This window comes from Pelobates fuscus, chromosome 3 (genome assembly GCF_036172605.1).
Source record: "Pelobates fuscus isolate aPelFus1 chromosome 3, aPelFus1.pri, whole genome shotgun sequence".
NCBI lineage: Eukaryota > Metazoa > Chordata > Amphibia > Anura > Pelobatidae > Pelobates > Pelobates fuscus.
The window spans coordinates 401,576,320-401,594,452 of NC_086319.1; the positions used below are offsets into that span (position 1 = coordinate 401,576,320).

Genomic DNA, 18,133 nt, shown 5'->3' on the forward strand with positions numbered 1-18,133 from the left:
CTTCACTTAAATAGTACTCGTTCTTTACCTGTTGGGTACTTGTATCCATTCCTTAACATTCGGCCCTTGAACTCCGGCTTCGCAATGTCTTCAGTCAGCTCTTTGTTACGTTTGGCCACATGGAATACACCTTCTAGTATTCACAGTGCAGATAAGGTTTAATTAAATATCAGTATAAAATATAACCTGTAATATATGAGCTACCCACAAGAGGTCACTAAAATTAATTTAAAAATACAATTCAGCAATAACCTGCTATATCTATATGACCCACTAGGTGTCACTCAGATGGGTGCTGTATGTGCACAGAGCACACACAAGGAGTCATATGGCAATAAACTGCTATGTGCACAGTGTCCACAAGGTGTCACTATTTGTTCTGAAAAATACATTGGGATTCATTTGCTAAAAACCAAACTATATTGAATCGAAATTAAATTGCAACATTTGGGACAAAACTAGCAGAGTTGCAGAGATTCCCCAGCGTTTCTATTTTGCAATCTGATTTGTCGCACTCCATAAATACAATAAACCCTGTAGGGCAGCATGGAAATAAAAAAAATACAATAAGTAGTTTATATAAATATTTTAAAAATTCCGGCCCATAATTTGTACTCGGCTAATACACAAGTTACAGAACACGAGAGGGAAATAAAAAAAAAAAAATCACCACAAATTGGGGACATCCAAAAAAAAAAAAAAAAAAAAAATCATTACTAGGAGGAAATTAAGGTAAAACCATTTGGAGGTCCAGACCATCCTGGCATGCTGTACTTGTGTGTTAAAAATAGACAATAGTGTGGACAGGTTTAACCATACACTAGGGCAGTAATGGCGAACCTATGGCACGTGTGCCACAGGTGTCACGCCGGGCCCTCTCTGTGGGCACGCGGCCATAGGTTCACCATCAATGCAGAGTAGGCACCTGCCTGCCCAAAACGGCAGGCGCCTACTCTGCTTCCGGGTCGGGAGGCAGGGGGAGGGATCTGTGATGCAGCTTCCCTGTCCTCCCGCGCGATGCTGTGTGGAGCGTTGCCGAGCGTTACCATGGCAACGCTCCACACAGCATCGCGCAGGACGACCGGGGAGCTGATTCACAGATCCCTCCCCCTGCAGTGCTTACCACCACCAGACCACCAGGGATGGCTGTGCCGCCCCCCCTACTTCATTCAAAGGTAAGGAGGGGGGGGGATACTGACACAGAGCACCCGCACCCCTATCCCCCCAGCAGTACCCCTACTCCCCCACAGCAGTACCCCTACCACCCCACAGCAGTACCCCTACCACCCCACACAGCACCCCTACCACCCCACACAGCACCCCTACCCCCCACACAGCACCCCTACCCCCCACACAGCACCCCTACCCCCCACACACTTACGCAGCACCCCTCATACACACACACATGCACCCCCCCACACACACACGCAATTGCCGTGTTGGCACTTTAAGGAAAAAAAGTTGGCATGTATTGCGGTTTGGGCACTCGGGCTCAAAAAGGTTCGCCATCACTGCACTAGGGTAACACGGTGTAATTGACCCCAAATAAATATGGTATGTACAATAAAAAACAATCTGTGTAAAATGTGCTTAATCCCTTAAGACTGAGGCAGTTGTACAAGTTGTGAACAAAACCTTGAATATGCGCTATATGTCTGTTCAGGCGTAATTCACCTCTTTCATATTATGTGCACCCACACTTATAATTTATCAGGAGAAATAGGGCTTTCATGTCACATCAAATGTTTGTATATTAAACATAATTTAATATAAATAAAATATTTAAAAATATATAGAAATGAATGTTTTTTCCTGCATGGCATTAGAACTGAATGTCATAATACTGTTAGCTGTTACTGCAATAAAATACACATATTTGTATTCAGTGATATCTTAGTAGTAGAACAGTACCCCCCAATGTTACAGGGTTTTATGGTGTTTTGGAAAGTTACAGGGTCAAATATAGCATGTTACATTTTTCAGTTTATACACATTGAAATTTGCCAGATGGGTATTGTTGCCTTTGAGACCAAATGGTAGCCCAGGAATGAGAATTACCACCATGATGGCATACCGTTTGCAATAGTAGACAACCCAAGGTGTTTCAAATAAGGTATGCCCAGTCTTTTTTAGTAGCCACCTAGTCACAAACACTGGCCAAAGTTAGCGTTCGTATTCAGTTGGGGAAACTGGAATGTGCACCCTCCAAATAAGGTATTTTAGCCTCCAGAGAACCCCACACACCTATACATGGGGGGTATCACTGAACTCAGGAGATGTTGCTGAACACATATTGGGGTGTTTTTTGGCAGTAACCCTTAAAGTTCTCAGTACATCTATTCTGGTAAAGTGGTTGCATAAAAAGAGTCAAAATACCTTAGGTTGTCTTCTTTTAAAAAATGTATATATGTGACGGGTTATTCAGTTATTCCTGACAGATATTAGTGTTACAATGTAACTTGTGTTCATTTGGGGGGGGGGGGGGGGGGGGAAGATTTGGAAATGGCAAAGTATTTCTTGTACTTGTAGCCCTGTAACTTTAAAAAAAAAAAAAACCTAAGAACATGCTAACATTGAGCATTTCTAAACTCAGGACAAAATTTAGGAGCTATTTAGCACGGGTGTTTTTTGGCGGTTGTAGATGCGCAACAGATTTTGAGGGTCAAAGTTAGAAAAGGTGTTTTTTTTTTAATCTTTTATTTCATCATATTTTATATTAAAAAAAAATCATAGTAAATTATGATACGGAGAAAATAATGGTATCTTTAGAAAGACCATTTAATGGCGAGAAAAACGGTATATAATATGTGTGGGTACAGTAAGTGAGTAAGTGGAAAATTACAGCTAAACACAAACACCGCAGAAATGTAGAAACAGCCCTGGTCCTTAACGGTAAGAAAATTGAAAAGCGGTCTGGTCACTAAGGGGTTAAACTGCTTCCTGAGACTCTTCATGGTATGCCTTCCTGTGGTCCCCTCCAAAGGGATACCTATAGTGCAGGGATAGGCAACCTTCGGCACTCCAGATGTTGTGGACTACATCCCCCACAAACACTGGCCAAAGTTAGCGTTCGGAACTGTTTTCGGATACTTTACCCATGCGGTCGGTCAAATCTTTGGAACCCCATATCTCACGAACCGTTCATCCGAATGACTTGAATTTTGAATATGTTGTCCCCCTGAATAAGGGCTATCCAGCGATGCTGGTTTTGGGGTACATCCAGAACTTGGCTGAAAAAATTGTACCGGATAATTGGGTTTAATGTTATCTGAGGGGAGGGGATGTGTGGGCTGAACCATGTATGTGATTGGTTATTTTATGCCTCCCCCTGGGTGTGGCCTGTATGTGTATTATTGTAATAAAAGCCAGGCTGGATGAGCCAGTCCAGAGTTCCTGTTTTACCCTCAAAGTGAAGTGTTGTCTCATTATTGGGGGAAGGATTTATTGCATGCCGTTCCAGTTGACTGCTAGGAGTGTAGGCCTATTCGTATGGTTCCTATTCAACGGTCTACAGCATTCATATGCTAGAGAGCATTCCTATGCTTGGGAGAATTTAAAGGTTTCTCGGATTCGGTGATTGTGGTGTCTGCCAGAGTGCTTGGAGTCCTCAGGAAACGCTAGGAGCATCCATTAACGGAGGTACCCGGCCGGGGTGCCAGGCGATCCGTTACATCTAACTTTGACCCTCAAAATCTGTTGCGCATCTACAACCGCCAAAAAACACCCGTGCTAAATAGTTCCTAAATTTTGTCCTGAGTTTAGAAATGCTCAATGTTAGCATGTTCTTAGGTTTTGTTTTGTTTTTTTTTAAGTTACAGGGCTACAAGTACAAGAAATACTTTGCCATTTCCAAATCTTTCCCCCCCCCAAAATTAACGCAAGTTACATTGTAACACTAATATCTGTCAGGAATAACTGAATAACCCGTCACATATATACATTTTTTTAAAAGAAGACAACCTAAGGTATTTTGACTCTTTTTATGCAACCATTTTACCAGAATACATGTACGGAGAACTTTAACCCCTTAAGTCCGGAGGGCGTACTATTACGTCCTTTTAAAAGCGGCTCTAAACGCCGCCGGACGTAATAGTACGCCCTCCGTTTTTTAGTAACTTACCCGGTCGCTGGCGGTCCCACGCCGGCGATCGCGGTTCGGGGGACTCCCAGGGAGCCCCCCGCGGCACGTCCGCCCTCCAGGAGCCCTCCCGGCCATGTGAGAGTGAGGTCCTTGCGAGGACCTCACAATCACATGGCCGGTATAGCTGCCTGCTGCATTGCCAGCAGGGGGACCAACTGTAATGACAGTTGGTCCCCCTGCTGGCTGAAAATCAAATAAAAAATGTTTAAAACAGTGTAAAAATAAATAAATTATATACTTAGATCATATATATATATATGATCTAAGTATATATATACACATATACACACATACACATACACCGTCTAGGTGTATTTTAATATTAATATATATATAATTATATATATATATATTAATATCAAATTACACGTAGACTGATACTGATTAAATATATATAATTGTTATATATATATTTATAAATAATATAAAAAAAATTAATATGTAAATACGTAAAAAAATTAAATAAAAAAAATAATTAAAAATAAAATATTAAAAAATATATAGATGTGTTTTATTTCGTTCTAACTGTATTCTGATATTAATATATATATATTTATATCAAAATACACATAACGAAATAATATATATATCTATATACATAAATATATACGTATATATCACTATATATATACCTATATATAAATAAAAATATTAAAAAAAATATATATATATATATATACGTATATATACACATATGTATATATATACATATATTAATTCTACACATATATTTATGTAATAATTTTACATAATTAGGTATCCTAATTAATTACAATTAGCGGGACCTGCCTGACCACCCATGCCGAAAGTATAGGGAATTTAATTTGCTAGCACTATATTTAACCCTATAACTTTCCAAGACACCATAAAACCTGTACATGGGGGGTACTGTTTTACTCGGGAGACTTCGCTGAACACAAATATTAGTGTTTCAAAACAGTAAAATGTATTACAACCATGATATCGCCAGTAAAAGTGACGTTTTTTGCATTTTTCACGCACAAACAGCACTTACAGGGACGATATTATTGCTGCAATACTTTTTACTGTTTTGAAACACAAATATTTGTGTTCAGCGAAGTCTCCTGAGTACAACAGTACCCCTCATGTACAGGTTTTATGGTGTTTTCAAAAATTACAGCGTCAAATATATGTGTTTAATTTTTTTCACATTAAAATTCGCCAGATTGCTTACGTTGCCTTTATGACCCTATGGTAGCCCAAGAATGAAAATTACCCCTATGATGGCATACCATTTGCAATAGTAGACAACCAAAGGTATTGCAAATGGGGTATGTCCAGTCTTTTTTAGTAGCCACTTAGTCACAAACACTGGCCAAAATTGGCGTTTTTTGCATTTTTCACACACAAACAAATACAAACGCTAACTTTGGCCAGTGTTTGTGACCAAATGGCTACTAAAAAAGACTGGACATCGCTTATTTGCAATACCTTGGGTCGTCTACTATTGCAAATGGTATGCCATTATGGGTGTAAATTTATTTCCTGGGCTACTATACAGTCTCAAAGGCAACGTAACCAATCTGGCGAATTTCAATTTCAAATGTAACACGCTATATTTGACCCTGTAAATTCCCAAAACACCATAAAACTTGTACATAGGGGATACTGTTTTACACGTGAGACTTTGCTGAATACAAATATGTGTATTTTATTGCAGTAAAAGCAAACAGTATTATGACATTGACAGTTAAAATGTCATGAAGAACGAAAAAAATAAAAAAAAATCTTATTTTCTCCCATTTTTTTCATATTAAATTATGTTTCATAGCCAAATATTTGATATTAAATTAAAGCCCTGTTTCCCCTGAATAAAATGATATATAATAAGGGGGGTGCATTTAATATGAAAGAGGTGAATTACGGTTGGACAGACATATAGCGCAAATGCCAGGTTTTGTTTACGTTTTGTTTCGTTCACAACTTGTACATTTGGCTGCGGTGTTAAGGGGTTAAGGGTTACTGCAAAAAAAAAAAAAAAAACACCCCAATATGTGTTTAGCAACATCTCCTGAGTTCAGGGATACCTCCCATGTATAGGTGTGTGGGGTTCTCTGGGGGCTAAGAGACTTTGGCCAGTGTTTACTTTGGCCAGTCTTTGTGACTAGGTGTGTGTGAGAGGGGTGCTGTATGTGTGTGTGTATGAGGGGTAATGTGTGTGTGAGAGGGGTGCTGTATGTGTGTGTGTATGAGGGGTAATGTGTGTGTGAGAGGGGTGCTGTGTGGGGGGTAGGGGTGCTGGGTGGGGGGTTAGGGTGCTGTGGGGGGGGTAGGGGTACTGTGTGGGGGGTAGGGGTGCTGTGTGGGGGGGTAGGGGTACTGCTGGGGGTGGTAGGAGTACTGCTGGGGGTGGTAGGGGTACTGTTGTGGGGTAGGGGTACTGCTGGGGGTGGTAGGAGTACTGTTGTGGGGGGTAGGGGTACTGTTGTGGGGGGTAGGGGTACTGCTGTGGGGGAGAATGGGTACTGCTGGGGGTGGTAGGGGTACTGATGGGGGTGGAAGGGGTACTGCTGGGGGTGGAAGGGGTACTGCTGGGGGGATAGGGGTGCGGGTGCTCTGCGTCAGTATCCCCCCCCCTCCCTCTAATGAAGTGGGGGGGGGCGGCACAGCCATCCCTGGTGGTCCGGTGGTGGTAAGCACGGCAGGGATCTGTGAATCAACTCCCGTCGTCCCGCACGATGCTGTGTGGAGCGTTGCCATGGTAACGCGTGGCAACGCTCCACACAGCATCACGCAGGAGGACAGGGAAGCTGCATCACAGATCCCTCCCCCTGCCTCCCGACCCGGAAGCAGAGTAGGCGCCTGCCGTTTTGGGCAGGCAGGTGCCTACTCTGCATTGATGGTGAACCTATGGCCGCGTGCCCACAGAGAGGGCCCGGCGTGCCACAGGTTCGCCATCACTGCCCTAGTGTATGGTTAAACCTGTCCGCACTATTGTCTTTATTTTTAACACACAAGTACTGCATGCCAGGATGGTCTCGGCACCTTAAGATGCATCTGAAATAATCTGGTTACTTTTCAAACATGTTGTTGTGTACTCTTTATATCCCGCACCCCACATTGTATAGAATGGTTCTGTTTTAGGTAATACTGGAGATCACTTGGTGGTGGCAGCAATTAGATTCATCTGTTGCCTTTGAATACACACACATGTGAAAGAGCGGTTTGCATGGTTTACCATGGTTTACAAGGTAATTAAAAAAAACACAAACAAAAAAAACACCCCACTATATTAAGAAACATGTAGATGCACAATAATGGAAAAGATTCTTTTTTTTATCAAAATCTTTATTTTTTTCAGATTTATTAATATCACAAATTCACAAAAAAGGCAAAAAGTCGCTGGCTCAGTTAAAAATAAGAAGAAGTTTTGAGTTTGTGTGATGGGAGTGAGGAAAGTAAGTACAATCTGAAGTTTAAAAATGGAGGGAGCAGGTTACCCCCCTGCCTGCTTACTGCTGGGGTAAGAATGCCATGTGTGCCTCCATGATAAAGATGATAAAGGTGAGAGGTATTAAAAGGGGCGTGAGGTTTGGGTCTGGCTAATGAGATTTTCATAATTTTTTCTTTTTTTAACCAATTGCATCATGGGATACTCTCCAATGAGTTCGACCATCTGTATTGAGTGAGCTTGTAGCAAGAAGAGCGAGCCATCTCACTCAACACTTGTGACTGCCCTTCAAAACAAACAAGTGTCCTGGAATTCTAGAAGTTCTTGTATCAAGGTCCATAAAACGGGTCAAGAAGGAATGTTTCGCTCAGTTCTTCTGAACCAGACACATCGAGATATGGGATGTGCATAGTTGTAGCAGTTCCACCTGCGCAATGCACTTAACAGTCCCCACCGGGCAGTGACAACATACGAAGAAGGGCATAACCCCAATGGTTGAGTAATTAGCACCAGCTGAACATTTTTGGAGAGTTGTGATGCTCTGTGCTCCAGGGCAGTTAAGAGGGTCCTTAGCACCGGAGAAGTGTGAAGTGGCACTGCTCTGAGTAGGACCTCAGCAGCGGCACGCAGCACCTTTAACCCCTCTCTTGCCAGAGTCCAGCAGAGCATCAGTCCTTTATCCCATTACCTGTCAGTCACCCAGTTCCTGTACGCTTTTAAAAAAACACCCCTTCTGACAACTTGCCGTAAGAGATCTGTAATTACACAACAATGTCCCCTGCAATCCCCACTACCCCTCAGGGCGAAAACCAAAGAAAAGTAATACCACCCCCTCTGTTAAAATTATCTACCCTTCCACCATTTTAAAACAATTTACAAAATTGTAGGAAACATAGCACCAAAGAAGGGAAATATTTACCCTAACAAAACATAAAAACTATACACAAAAAAAAATTAAAATTACAAAAAAAAAAAAAAGTTTAATTTTTAGGAAAAGAATATTTTTTAAAAAAAAACCTGCAGAACATAATAAATAAATCAGTAAAAAGGTTAATTCAAGGTAATTTTTGGGTTGATGGATTTTCCCCCCTTATGAGGTCTCTTATATGGTTTTAGACAATAGATATATATATATATATGTAATAAAAGTGACCAATAGGCAGCTTAATTGCCGATTGGCGACAACACCCAATTGGATGATACGAGAACGCGGGCATATTGCCATTAAAGAACATCGATCATCTGACGGCAGGAAAATCACGTACACATATATGGATCGGTAAACATGTAGTGGTTATAAAGTAAGCTTAGATTTCTATAAAACCTTCTGGCTGTGACCTAGAACGTCCAATCTTCCTCACCTAGCTGTACAGTATATAAATCTATGGACATCTTTATGGGTACAGGCCCTGCACGTACTCTTTAGGCTTTGTGAATACTGTGTGTGTGTGTGTGTGTGTGTGTGTGTGTACAAAGGCATGTCTGTGTCATAAAACTCTAAACGCTCTCTCTTTATATATATCTATTGTGTATCCACAAACAGGGATTTTAGTGTATTGCATACTCTTCAATAATCAGAGTTCCAGAGACAAGCAAGTTCTGGACTCTTTAACAGTCTGCTGTTCTGGCATTTGCCTTAGGTTTTTGGTTTTTTTTACTAATGGGTTAATACGTTCCATTTTACACATTTATTTAATACTGTTTATGCATATTGGTTTTTTTTCCTTAGAGGATTTCAACTTGAGATATATATATATTTTTTTCTGTCCTGGACTCGTTCTTCCACACTGGGCGTGCATTTCACGCACTTTACGCAGAATTGCAGACAGCGTGCGACATTCAGAAAAGATGTCGGCACAGAAAACCAAAAAAGGTTTATTGTATTTAATGACTTGAAGATCGTCAAAACGACTGAAATGTTAGTAGGTATGGTAGTATGGGTAGAGTGTATATGAAAGTGAAGTAGGTCATTACATATAATGTACATATATAGTCACACGTGTTTGGGTGTAAATAAATACCACAGTGAGTTTGAATGCTGAAATAAATAAATGGACACAATGTGACATGTAATGTAGGAATAACTAGCTAGCTCTCGGAGTAGATACAAATGGGGGGGAGGAGGGGGAAATATGAAAATTGTGTGTGAGAGAGTGAATTCCCATATTACATTATTTCTTAAACACCCCGGTAAGTTATAACAGGGGCAGCAAATGAGTGATTTAAAGTAGGGAAGGGGAATAGAAATTGGGGAGGGGGGGCGCTCAAGGATTGGAGGCAGAAGAGGGAGAACATGAAGAGAAAGGGAAAAAGAATTGTAAACGGCAAAAAGGAGGAGAGGCTTCGATAAGTGGAAGAAGCTTAAAAAAAGGAAAGAAAGGCTGGAGGAAAGATGAGTAGACCAGGACGACGAGTTGGTCAATATAGGGAGAGGAGTATAGGGTTAGGTTAAAAGGAAACATTAGGACAGGAGAACAGGGGACGTTGCAGTTATGCAGGGGAATAGCACAAACAAGAAAGTCTATAGGAAATGTCCATAAAAAGAAGTGATTATGGTTAAAGAAAAATTTGTAAAATGGAGTTAGGTTGTCAGTAAAAAAAGGAAAGAAGAAGGAAATCAAGAACTGGTCAGTAAAAGAGGAGAAATGGAGGGGCTACCCATTAAAGGACAGCGGAAGTGGTGAATGGAGAATAGAGGAGGATGAGGTCTATATAAGGAAAGGAGAAGGGTTTGAGAAGGTGTGGAGAATAGATGAGGAAGAGGTCTATATAAGGAAAGGAGAAGGGTCTGAGAAGGTGTGGAGAATAGATGAGGAAGAGGTCTATATAAGGAAAGGAGAAGGGTCTGAGAAGGTGTGGAGGATAGAGGAGGATGAGGTCTATATAAGGAAAGGAGAAGGTGTGGAGAATGGGACCAGGAGAGAGGCGGGAAAAAAAATAAAGTAATAAGAAAACGTTGGTAAAAGGCTGGTCAATATAGGACAAAGGGGGAGGTTAAAGATTAGTCAACAAAGGAGAGTAGTTGAGCAAAGGGAAGGAATGGAACACTACATGAAAGAAAAAAGAGGATAACAGTAAACAAGAGTTCAGTGAAGTGTTAGCCAAGAGGTGGTGGGTCAATATTGGGGTGAATGAGCCAAAGGTTTCGGATATGATAAGAAGCAGGGGAATGGCCAGACTGAAAAGACATGGTGTTGGATTATGGTAGGAAACACCAAGTAATTTTGGGTTAGCATTGGTAACGACCCCATGAGGTCTGACTGCATATTCAGAATAAGGATAACAATGTGGACTGGAATGGAAGGGGTGGTCCTAGCAAGTAGATTATCAGCAATGAAAGAACTTGTAATTTTAGAAGACAGATGACAAAAAAAGTAACATTAATAAAGACAAAGACCAAACAAGAGCATTAGCCGAGAGGTCAAGACAGTAGAAGACACAGGAACAAGATAGACAACAACCAGCAGACAGGAACTTTCCGAAGGGAAGATAAAACAAATCTATCTATATAGATATATATATATTTATATTTATAATTTTTATATAATTTCTATATTACAGAGACCAGGAAATGGGGTGAAAATCCAAAGAAACTGTTAAAAGGGGAGAAGTCTGTGTTGAATAGATATTAATATCTTTTATATATAAAAACCCGTATCTCTCTCACCAAACACAACTTGGGGAGAAGGTCATGCACTCAAATTTTATAAAGGGGAGAGGTGGGCTAAAACCTTCTGTTTCTCAAAAAACAATAATTAAAAAACAAAAAGTTGTTGCCGCCAGCGAAGAATCCCTGCAGATGATCCTGTAGGACATCTATATCACCCTTGCAGCAAATCAGTCAATGCCAGCAAAATTATGAAGCTCTCTGTGAAGCTTCCCACTAGGTTTCCAACCTTCAAGACCATGAGCCATGCAGAGTCTCCACATTCGGGCTTGTAATTACCATTGTGATCTACCATTCACAAAACCAACAACACTTCGGAGGTGAACTTGGCAAACCATTGTGTAGCTCTCCAGCTCATCTTTGAAAGGTTCCCATCAAATCCCACAGCATCTAAGGCTTTATTTTTCCTGTAGGCAACAAAGCCACCTTCAACATTTTGTCTATGACTCAAGCAGAAGAAGCACACACAAAAGGATATTCAACACTCCTGATGAAGCCCTCATCTCTCTCATACCAGACTCACAATCAACCGCACGTTCATTTGCACAACACAATGCAGATTTAGATCTTTGTGCTGCCCTCCCCAAGCGTGGGTCATTTTGGGCCTCTCCATGCCCATCCACAAGTTTGAAAATCAGAGCACCACTCTAACTTAATTTAAAATTTTCTTTAAAAATAAAGTCCACTCAGTAACCCGAACGTCCAATCCCTCCCACCCCCCCCAAAACAAAATCCCCATTCACAAAAGTTACCCCACAAATTAATACAGCCCCCAATAAAATCCACCCTCCCCAAAGTCACAAATTCAAGATTTCAGAATAAATATTCCTGATAAAAAGTACAAAAAACTAAAATAAAATAATCAATGTGGACAAGTAGAATCCTGCATCCTGACTGGCTGTTCCCGCATTGGGACGGGATCTGTGTAAACAAGGCCTGTGATTGGCTGGAGAGAGACAAGAGCTGCCGATCCATGATTGGCTCCCCTCCAACCCCCCCCAATTCCTTGGCTCTCATCTGTGAATTGCTGGTTGGATAGCACCATCCCCCATCACCCTGGTACAGGATGAATGAGAGGGAAGATTTGATTGGCTGGCTCGGTGGTATTTAAAGAAGGGGGGGTGACGCTGCAGTTGGAACAGCGGAGGAGGGGGCACAAGCTCACCGTGTGCTTGGAGACGAGGCCTGAAAACAAAAAGAAAAGAATGCTTTGAAACATTGTCTCAATATCCATTTACATCTGGAGGCAGATAATTCCGTTAATGGTCATATTTCTTATAGAAATCTCACGAAGTTCACCTTAACTAGTTCTTGCCCTCGGAGACAAGACATAATTGAACTCATTCTTCGTGAATAACGCTGTCAAACTTCATTCCAAATTTAAGGTCAAAACAACTGAATCCATTCGGACAGTCCGCTACGCTTTCAGTTTAGATACTCTGGCCTTCAGTTTAAAATTCAATATAAATTCTCACTTTAGTAATTATTCCTTGAACACTCAACCACTCGTCTCTTAAAAGTTTTTATTTGCTCACTTTGCTGTGTTTGTTAAACTAAACATTATATCATTTAAATAACCCAGACAAAGTAATCCCTACAATAGGAGAAAGGTCCCTGTGACCATGCAGCTTTAATGCTTAAAGGGTTACCCCAACACAGTCACAAGGAACTTGCTCCTATTGTAGGGACTACTTTGTCTTGTGTATTCTTCTACACTTTACACAAGAAATGGAGCAGGCTTAATATCCTCCTTTGGTCAAAGTAAGTAAAGGAGGAGGAAAATACACAAGACAAAATAGTCCCTACTCGAGCTTATGTTTTAAAGAAAACTAGATCAGAAATAAAGATAAGAGATTTGGAGAGACAAGAGAAGAGGAAACAATAGGAGAAAGGTATGTCTGGCGTGACCATGCGGCTTTAAAGGAACACTATAGACATCAAACCACTTCAATGTAATGAAGCAGCTTGGGTGTATAGAACATGCCCCTGCAGTCTCACTGCTCAATTCTCTGCCATTTAAGAGTTAAATCACTTAATTTTTATTTATGGAGATCCAGTCACACCCCCCCTGGCTGTGACAGACAGCCTGCATTGGGGAAAAAAATAAAATAAAGAAAAAAAAATTCATTTTTAATCCGATGTCAACTTACTTTAGAAGTTTATCTCCTGCTTTAATCACACACAGGAGGCTCCTACAGGGTCTAGAAGGCTCTTTACAGAGCAGAAGATAAGATATTCTTAATTAAACAGAATGTGCAGTAAAGGAAGTGTAAACATTAGATGACTCTTTACAGGAAGTGTTTATGAAGGCTGTGTAAGTCACACGCAGGGAGGTGTGACTAGGGTTTTATAAGCAAAGTGACAAATCCCAAGTGGCAGAGCATTGAGCAGTGAGACTGCAGGGGTATGATCTACAGTAGTTTTGGTGCTTAAAGTAATGCTTTAAGAAAGTAAAGGTGATCCTAAATTGCTGTAAATGGGAACTATCACTCTCAAGGAATAAAATTGTAAAAAAAAGAAAAATATATATATATTTAAAAAGAGAAGGTTTAGCTACAACTTATGTTAACCTTATTTTTCACATCATGCTATATTTTTGCATATTAAAGACATAACAGCTGGCACCACAATCTAGTTCAGTCCAAGCAAAAAAAAATAAAAAATTAGCCATTTGGTTTTCTTCTTTGCCACCACGTTCAATGATTGACAGGAGGTAAAGACGAACACTTTGCGTTTCAGAATAGATGTAAATAGAGCGTGGATATCTATATTTAGTTAATATTACAGACCCCACAAATATAGGGGGTTAGTAAACAGAACATTCCTGAACAGTTTCCCTTTATGAAAATATATTAATATTTAATAACTGTATCACTAACGAATGTGGCTATTTTCAGGTTTGTTTTATATACATTCAGGGTGTTTGGGTATATTCACTAGGTTGTTAATAGAGTGCTCTTAATTTGCTATATTATGCTCCCTACACCCAGAACAGCGTTAAACATTTGATTGGCTCTTGGGAAGCACAAACAAGGACTAAAAGGGGCAGATCAGCTTAGCTCGAGAACGCAAGCTCTGACGCCAAGAGACCGGGACGTAGGCAGCTAGGTTAGGAATGTTAAAGCACTAATAAAAACGCATATTTTTAACTGTGTAAAACAATGTCATGTTTTTATTTGTAGACAGGCTATTAATCCTTGGATTACCTAATGCACAAATCTGACCTAGCCTCTCCAGGTTCCCTCTGCACGATCTAGATGCCACTTTCATGCTATCCCAGAAACATTACTATGCGGGACTTTATAACAGAGCACAAAACCCAAAAGGTGCAAAGTATTAACAATAAATTGCAGCTTCTCCCTGTGAGACTCCAAGCACTTTACTACAAATATATGAAATTAAATATTTGAAAAACGTAAGAGTTTTTTTTAAATCTGTAAGGATGGTTGGAGCCTCTCTGATTGATCGAGGTAAAGAGTTCCAGAAGGTGGGGGCAGCGTGGCTGAGTGTCCGAGAGTTTATCTTTATTCTGTGTACTGACAGGAGGGACTCGTTGGCTGACCCAAGTGAGCGAGATGAGATATATGGGGTCAATAGTTCTTTCAGGTAATGCAAGCCGGGATTGTTAAAGGCTTTGAAGGTCACCAGGCCGATGTTCGCCATTTAATTGGAAGCCAATGCATGGAGTGGAGAACACGTCACGTAGTATTGTGTATCAGTCCAAATTTCCCCAAAGACATATGTATTAGAACTTGACATAAAATAAGCATCTATACTGGTGTATTCAAATTTGATTATACAATATACTTCAAAAACAGGATTTATTTAAAAATATATATATATATATAAAAATAAGTAACCTCCCCATGACGACTTATTTTTGTCCAATTGTGTCATAATTTAGGGGGAAGGAAGAACTAATCGAGAATGTCAATTTATCATATAGCGATATCCCAGCATAGTCAAACTGCTCCTAACCTGAAGCTATTAGAAACAGCTATTCCCTGGTAGGATTGAGTTTACCACATGCCAGGATAAACCTAAAGTAGGATAAAAACAATACACTCACAGATATATATAGGCAAGGATTTTATGGATCTGTTCCAAACAAATGTAGCAAGGCATTATCACAGTACACCAGATGCTCCCAGAACATACCTGTACTCCTCACCCAGATTTTGCTCTGCCCTTTCCCACTGACTCTTTTCACCCATTGCTCACCAGGTTGAAGTTGTCGTAGATGTGCATGAGTTCTTCCATCTTGTACTGTTCGAGTATGACCACGTTGTTCATGTTGTTACAAGCGGTACGAGCACAGCTTTCGCAGTGAACAAGATACGTATTCTTCCCTCCGCTCTCGCTGGTCACAAACAGGATATTAAACACTTCGACCTGTAAGGACATAGGATATTTTTATCTGCAATTCTCTCTCCATCGCTCAAACAACGATCTCCACACAGACTGCCCAAATAATTCAATTTTATAGAGTAAAAGTTAAATGCCAAATGTCCGATTACACAAAATACTTCACATTGTGGGAAGCTGGGCAGGTTTAAAAATAAATGCGACCCCCACCCCCATCTACCAGAGTGTAGCGTACAACAGGGCTTAACCTCAACTGATTTTCTGTAAAACAGCAAAAACCGATTGATCCCCAAACCATTAATAGAGCACCTTTACTACCACAGCCAGCTAAAGTCGTTATGATCCCAGAAGTCCCCTAGGGCTGTTCTATTGTGAAGTCAAACCCTTCTGAAATGGTTTTACACGTCCCTTGGTACCTCACACGTCCGTGGCCCAGCACCGTTTAATATAGAGTAGAAGTTCCCCTTCCACTTGACGAAAATCAATTAAGCCTATCTTTGGGGAACTTCCCCTTTAAAGATATCTGTGAAGAAGGGCAGGAACACCAGCAAAGGAAGGCCCAAGTAAGTGTCAAACGTAAAAACAAACGGCTTGAACAGGCATCTTCTGGCACCATAATCCGTACAAAGCATTCTAGTAGTTTTGATGCTTTGAGCGGCCCTTTAAAGAAATCTGTAAACTCCTACACTCTCAGATCAAATACAATACCCATCTCAAAATAACCAGGCGAGAAGGACAGAGAATGAGGACAACACTTACATCACACTCATTGCAGTAATAGGCGGGTTCGTCTTTCACTCGGCCCTGATAAGAGATCTTCTTTCCACTCCGTATCAAGCTGTCCCTCTGCACCTGACATCGCTTGATAGACTGCAAGAGACAGTACCTGGAAGGGTGAAAAGTCCCCCTGTTACACCATGGAAACCCAACAGGACCAAGAGAATCCCTACAGCAGGTTGGTTTTTGTTTTAGCCCATCGGCACTCACTTGATCATGCGGTAGAGATCGATTTCACTAATCTTCACGGTCTTTGCCACGTTCCACGACACATGGATCATTGGGACAATGGATTTCACGTTCTTAACTTCATTCCACTCAAACCGCTCCAGGGCCAACTGATACTGATACGCTGAGAGAGACAAGAACCTATCACTGCACATAACCAGCTCAATGCTAATTACATTTTATCACAATCACACAATACGAACTGTCACTTTATTTTTTGGCAGGAGACTCTGCACGTTTAAACAAAGTTGCTGGGAGCAGCGGTTTTGCTTTCCAGACTTCCCCTAGCAGTGACAGGTTGGGATATCCGCTCAGATTTACACATTTTTGTAATTTAATTACCAGCAATTTTCAGCGCACAGTTTGCCATGCTAAAAGAACCTCACTTTCTTTAATTTAATGTATAGATAACAGAGCGAAAAAAAAACAAAACAAAACAAAAGAGCTCTAACTTTATTGTTCTGTTTCTGCAGCAAATACCCAGCAGTGAACGCAGCCTACACCACAAGAGGCTCCACCAATTAGGACCATCTCATTCTGGTCTATGTGATCTAAATGTATCCCATAAAGAGGGTTATGGAACAGGTTCTTCAGCCGTCAGCACCAGGTTAAGGATTCTCACACAGTCAACTATGTGTGGTGCTTGGATTGGATCGTTAAATGACAAAACAGGTCTTGAAATTTGACACAAATTGCCAATCTAACTTACGTGTCAGAGGCCCCACGTTCCATGCAATGTTGTTGCACCAGCCTGTAGCCTGCACCCAGTGAACAGTTCCAGCATTAATCCACACCAGGTCTCCGGGGCGCTGAACAAACCTATACACCGGAATATCCGAGCGATACAGATCTTCAAGGACTGGCCACCAGGAGCCAGTCAGATAGTCCACATTGTGCCTGGAGAAGAAGGAAGGGATTGACTTACTAACCAGCAAAGTATCTGGAAAGATAATTTAGGACAAACCTACACGGTAAAATACAACTATAAAGGTTTTTTTTCAATCCTTGCAATTCGATCTTCAAACCACCATGCAGATCATTTAAGGAGTATGCCGTTACTTAGCCCTGGATTGTTAGATACGGGACAAACAGACATGAATTTCATCAATCTAAATTAATTATTGTGAGTGTTCTAGATTGATACTCAACAAAAAATGAAGTCGTAAAGAAAGAGGGACAGGAGTAAGACGCTTGAGGAGGCATTTAAATAGAAAATAACAGCATTTCGGGTGGGGAGACCGTAGGTCCTACAGCATTTTGCCTGGTACTAAGCGTTTTCAGATTATGATGGTAAAAAAAAAAAAAAAAACACAACCCAAAAAATATTTTGAATATCATACCTGCACCCATTACATTTTGTCTTTATCTTTGCAATAAATGATGTACATAAAACGGGATACCTTCGCTGTACTAATCTTACCGGTCACAGAAAGTGCTGATATTCTGCCAGTAATTTTCGTGCACAGCGAACCATTCACAGTCGCCCGGCCCAATGTTTATATTCACAGAACAAAAGTTATTATTCTCCTGGTGACCTAGAGAA

At 40.8% G+C, this 18,133-nt stretch overlaps 1 protein-coding gene across 8 annotated transcripts in view; it reads right to left on the bottom strand.

Moving 5' to 3' along the window:
• Positions 1–7,429: 7,429 nt before the first annotated feature.
• KDM6B (lysine demethylase 6B) overlaps positions 7,430–18,133 on the bottom strand; it is a 111,937-nt gene continuing 101,233 nt past the window's right edge. For all 8 annotated transcript variants that reach the window (XM_063449716.1, XM_063449713.1, XM_063449717.1 and 5 more), the window contains exons 18-23: positions 18,011–18,125; positions 17,300–17,487; positions 16,573–16,714; positions 16,345–16,471; positions 15,442–15,612; positions 7,430–12,405 (exon numbers count right to left, since the gene is read on the bottom strand). In XM_063449716.1, the coding sequence (XP_063305786.1) occupies positions 12,382–12,405; positions 15,442–15,612; positions 16,345–16,471; positions 16,573–16,714; positions 17,300–17,487; positions 18,011–18,125 (767 nt within the window). In that variant the 3' untranslated portion in view covers positions 7,430–12,381. The remainder of the gene's footprint in view (positions 12,406–15,441; positions 15,613–16,344; positions 16,472–16,572; positions 16,715–17,299; positions 17,488–18,010; positions 18,126–18,133) is intronic.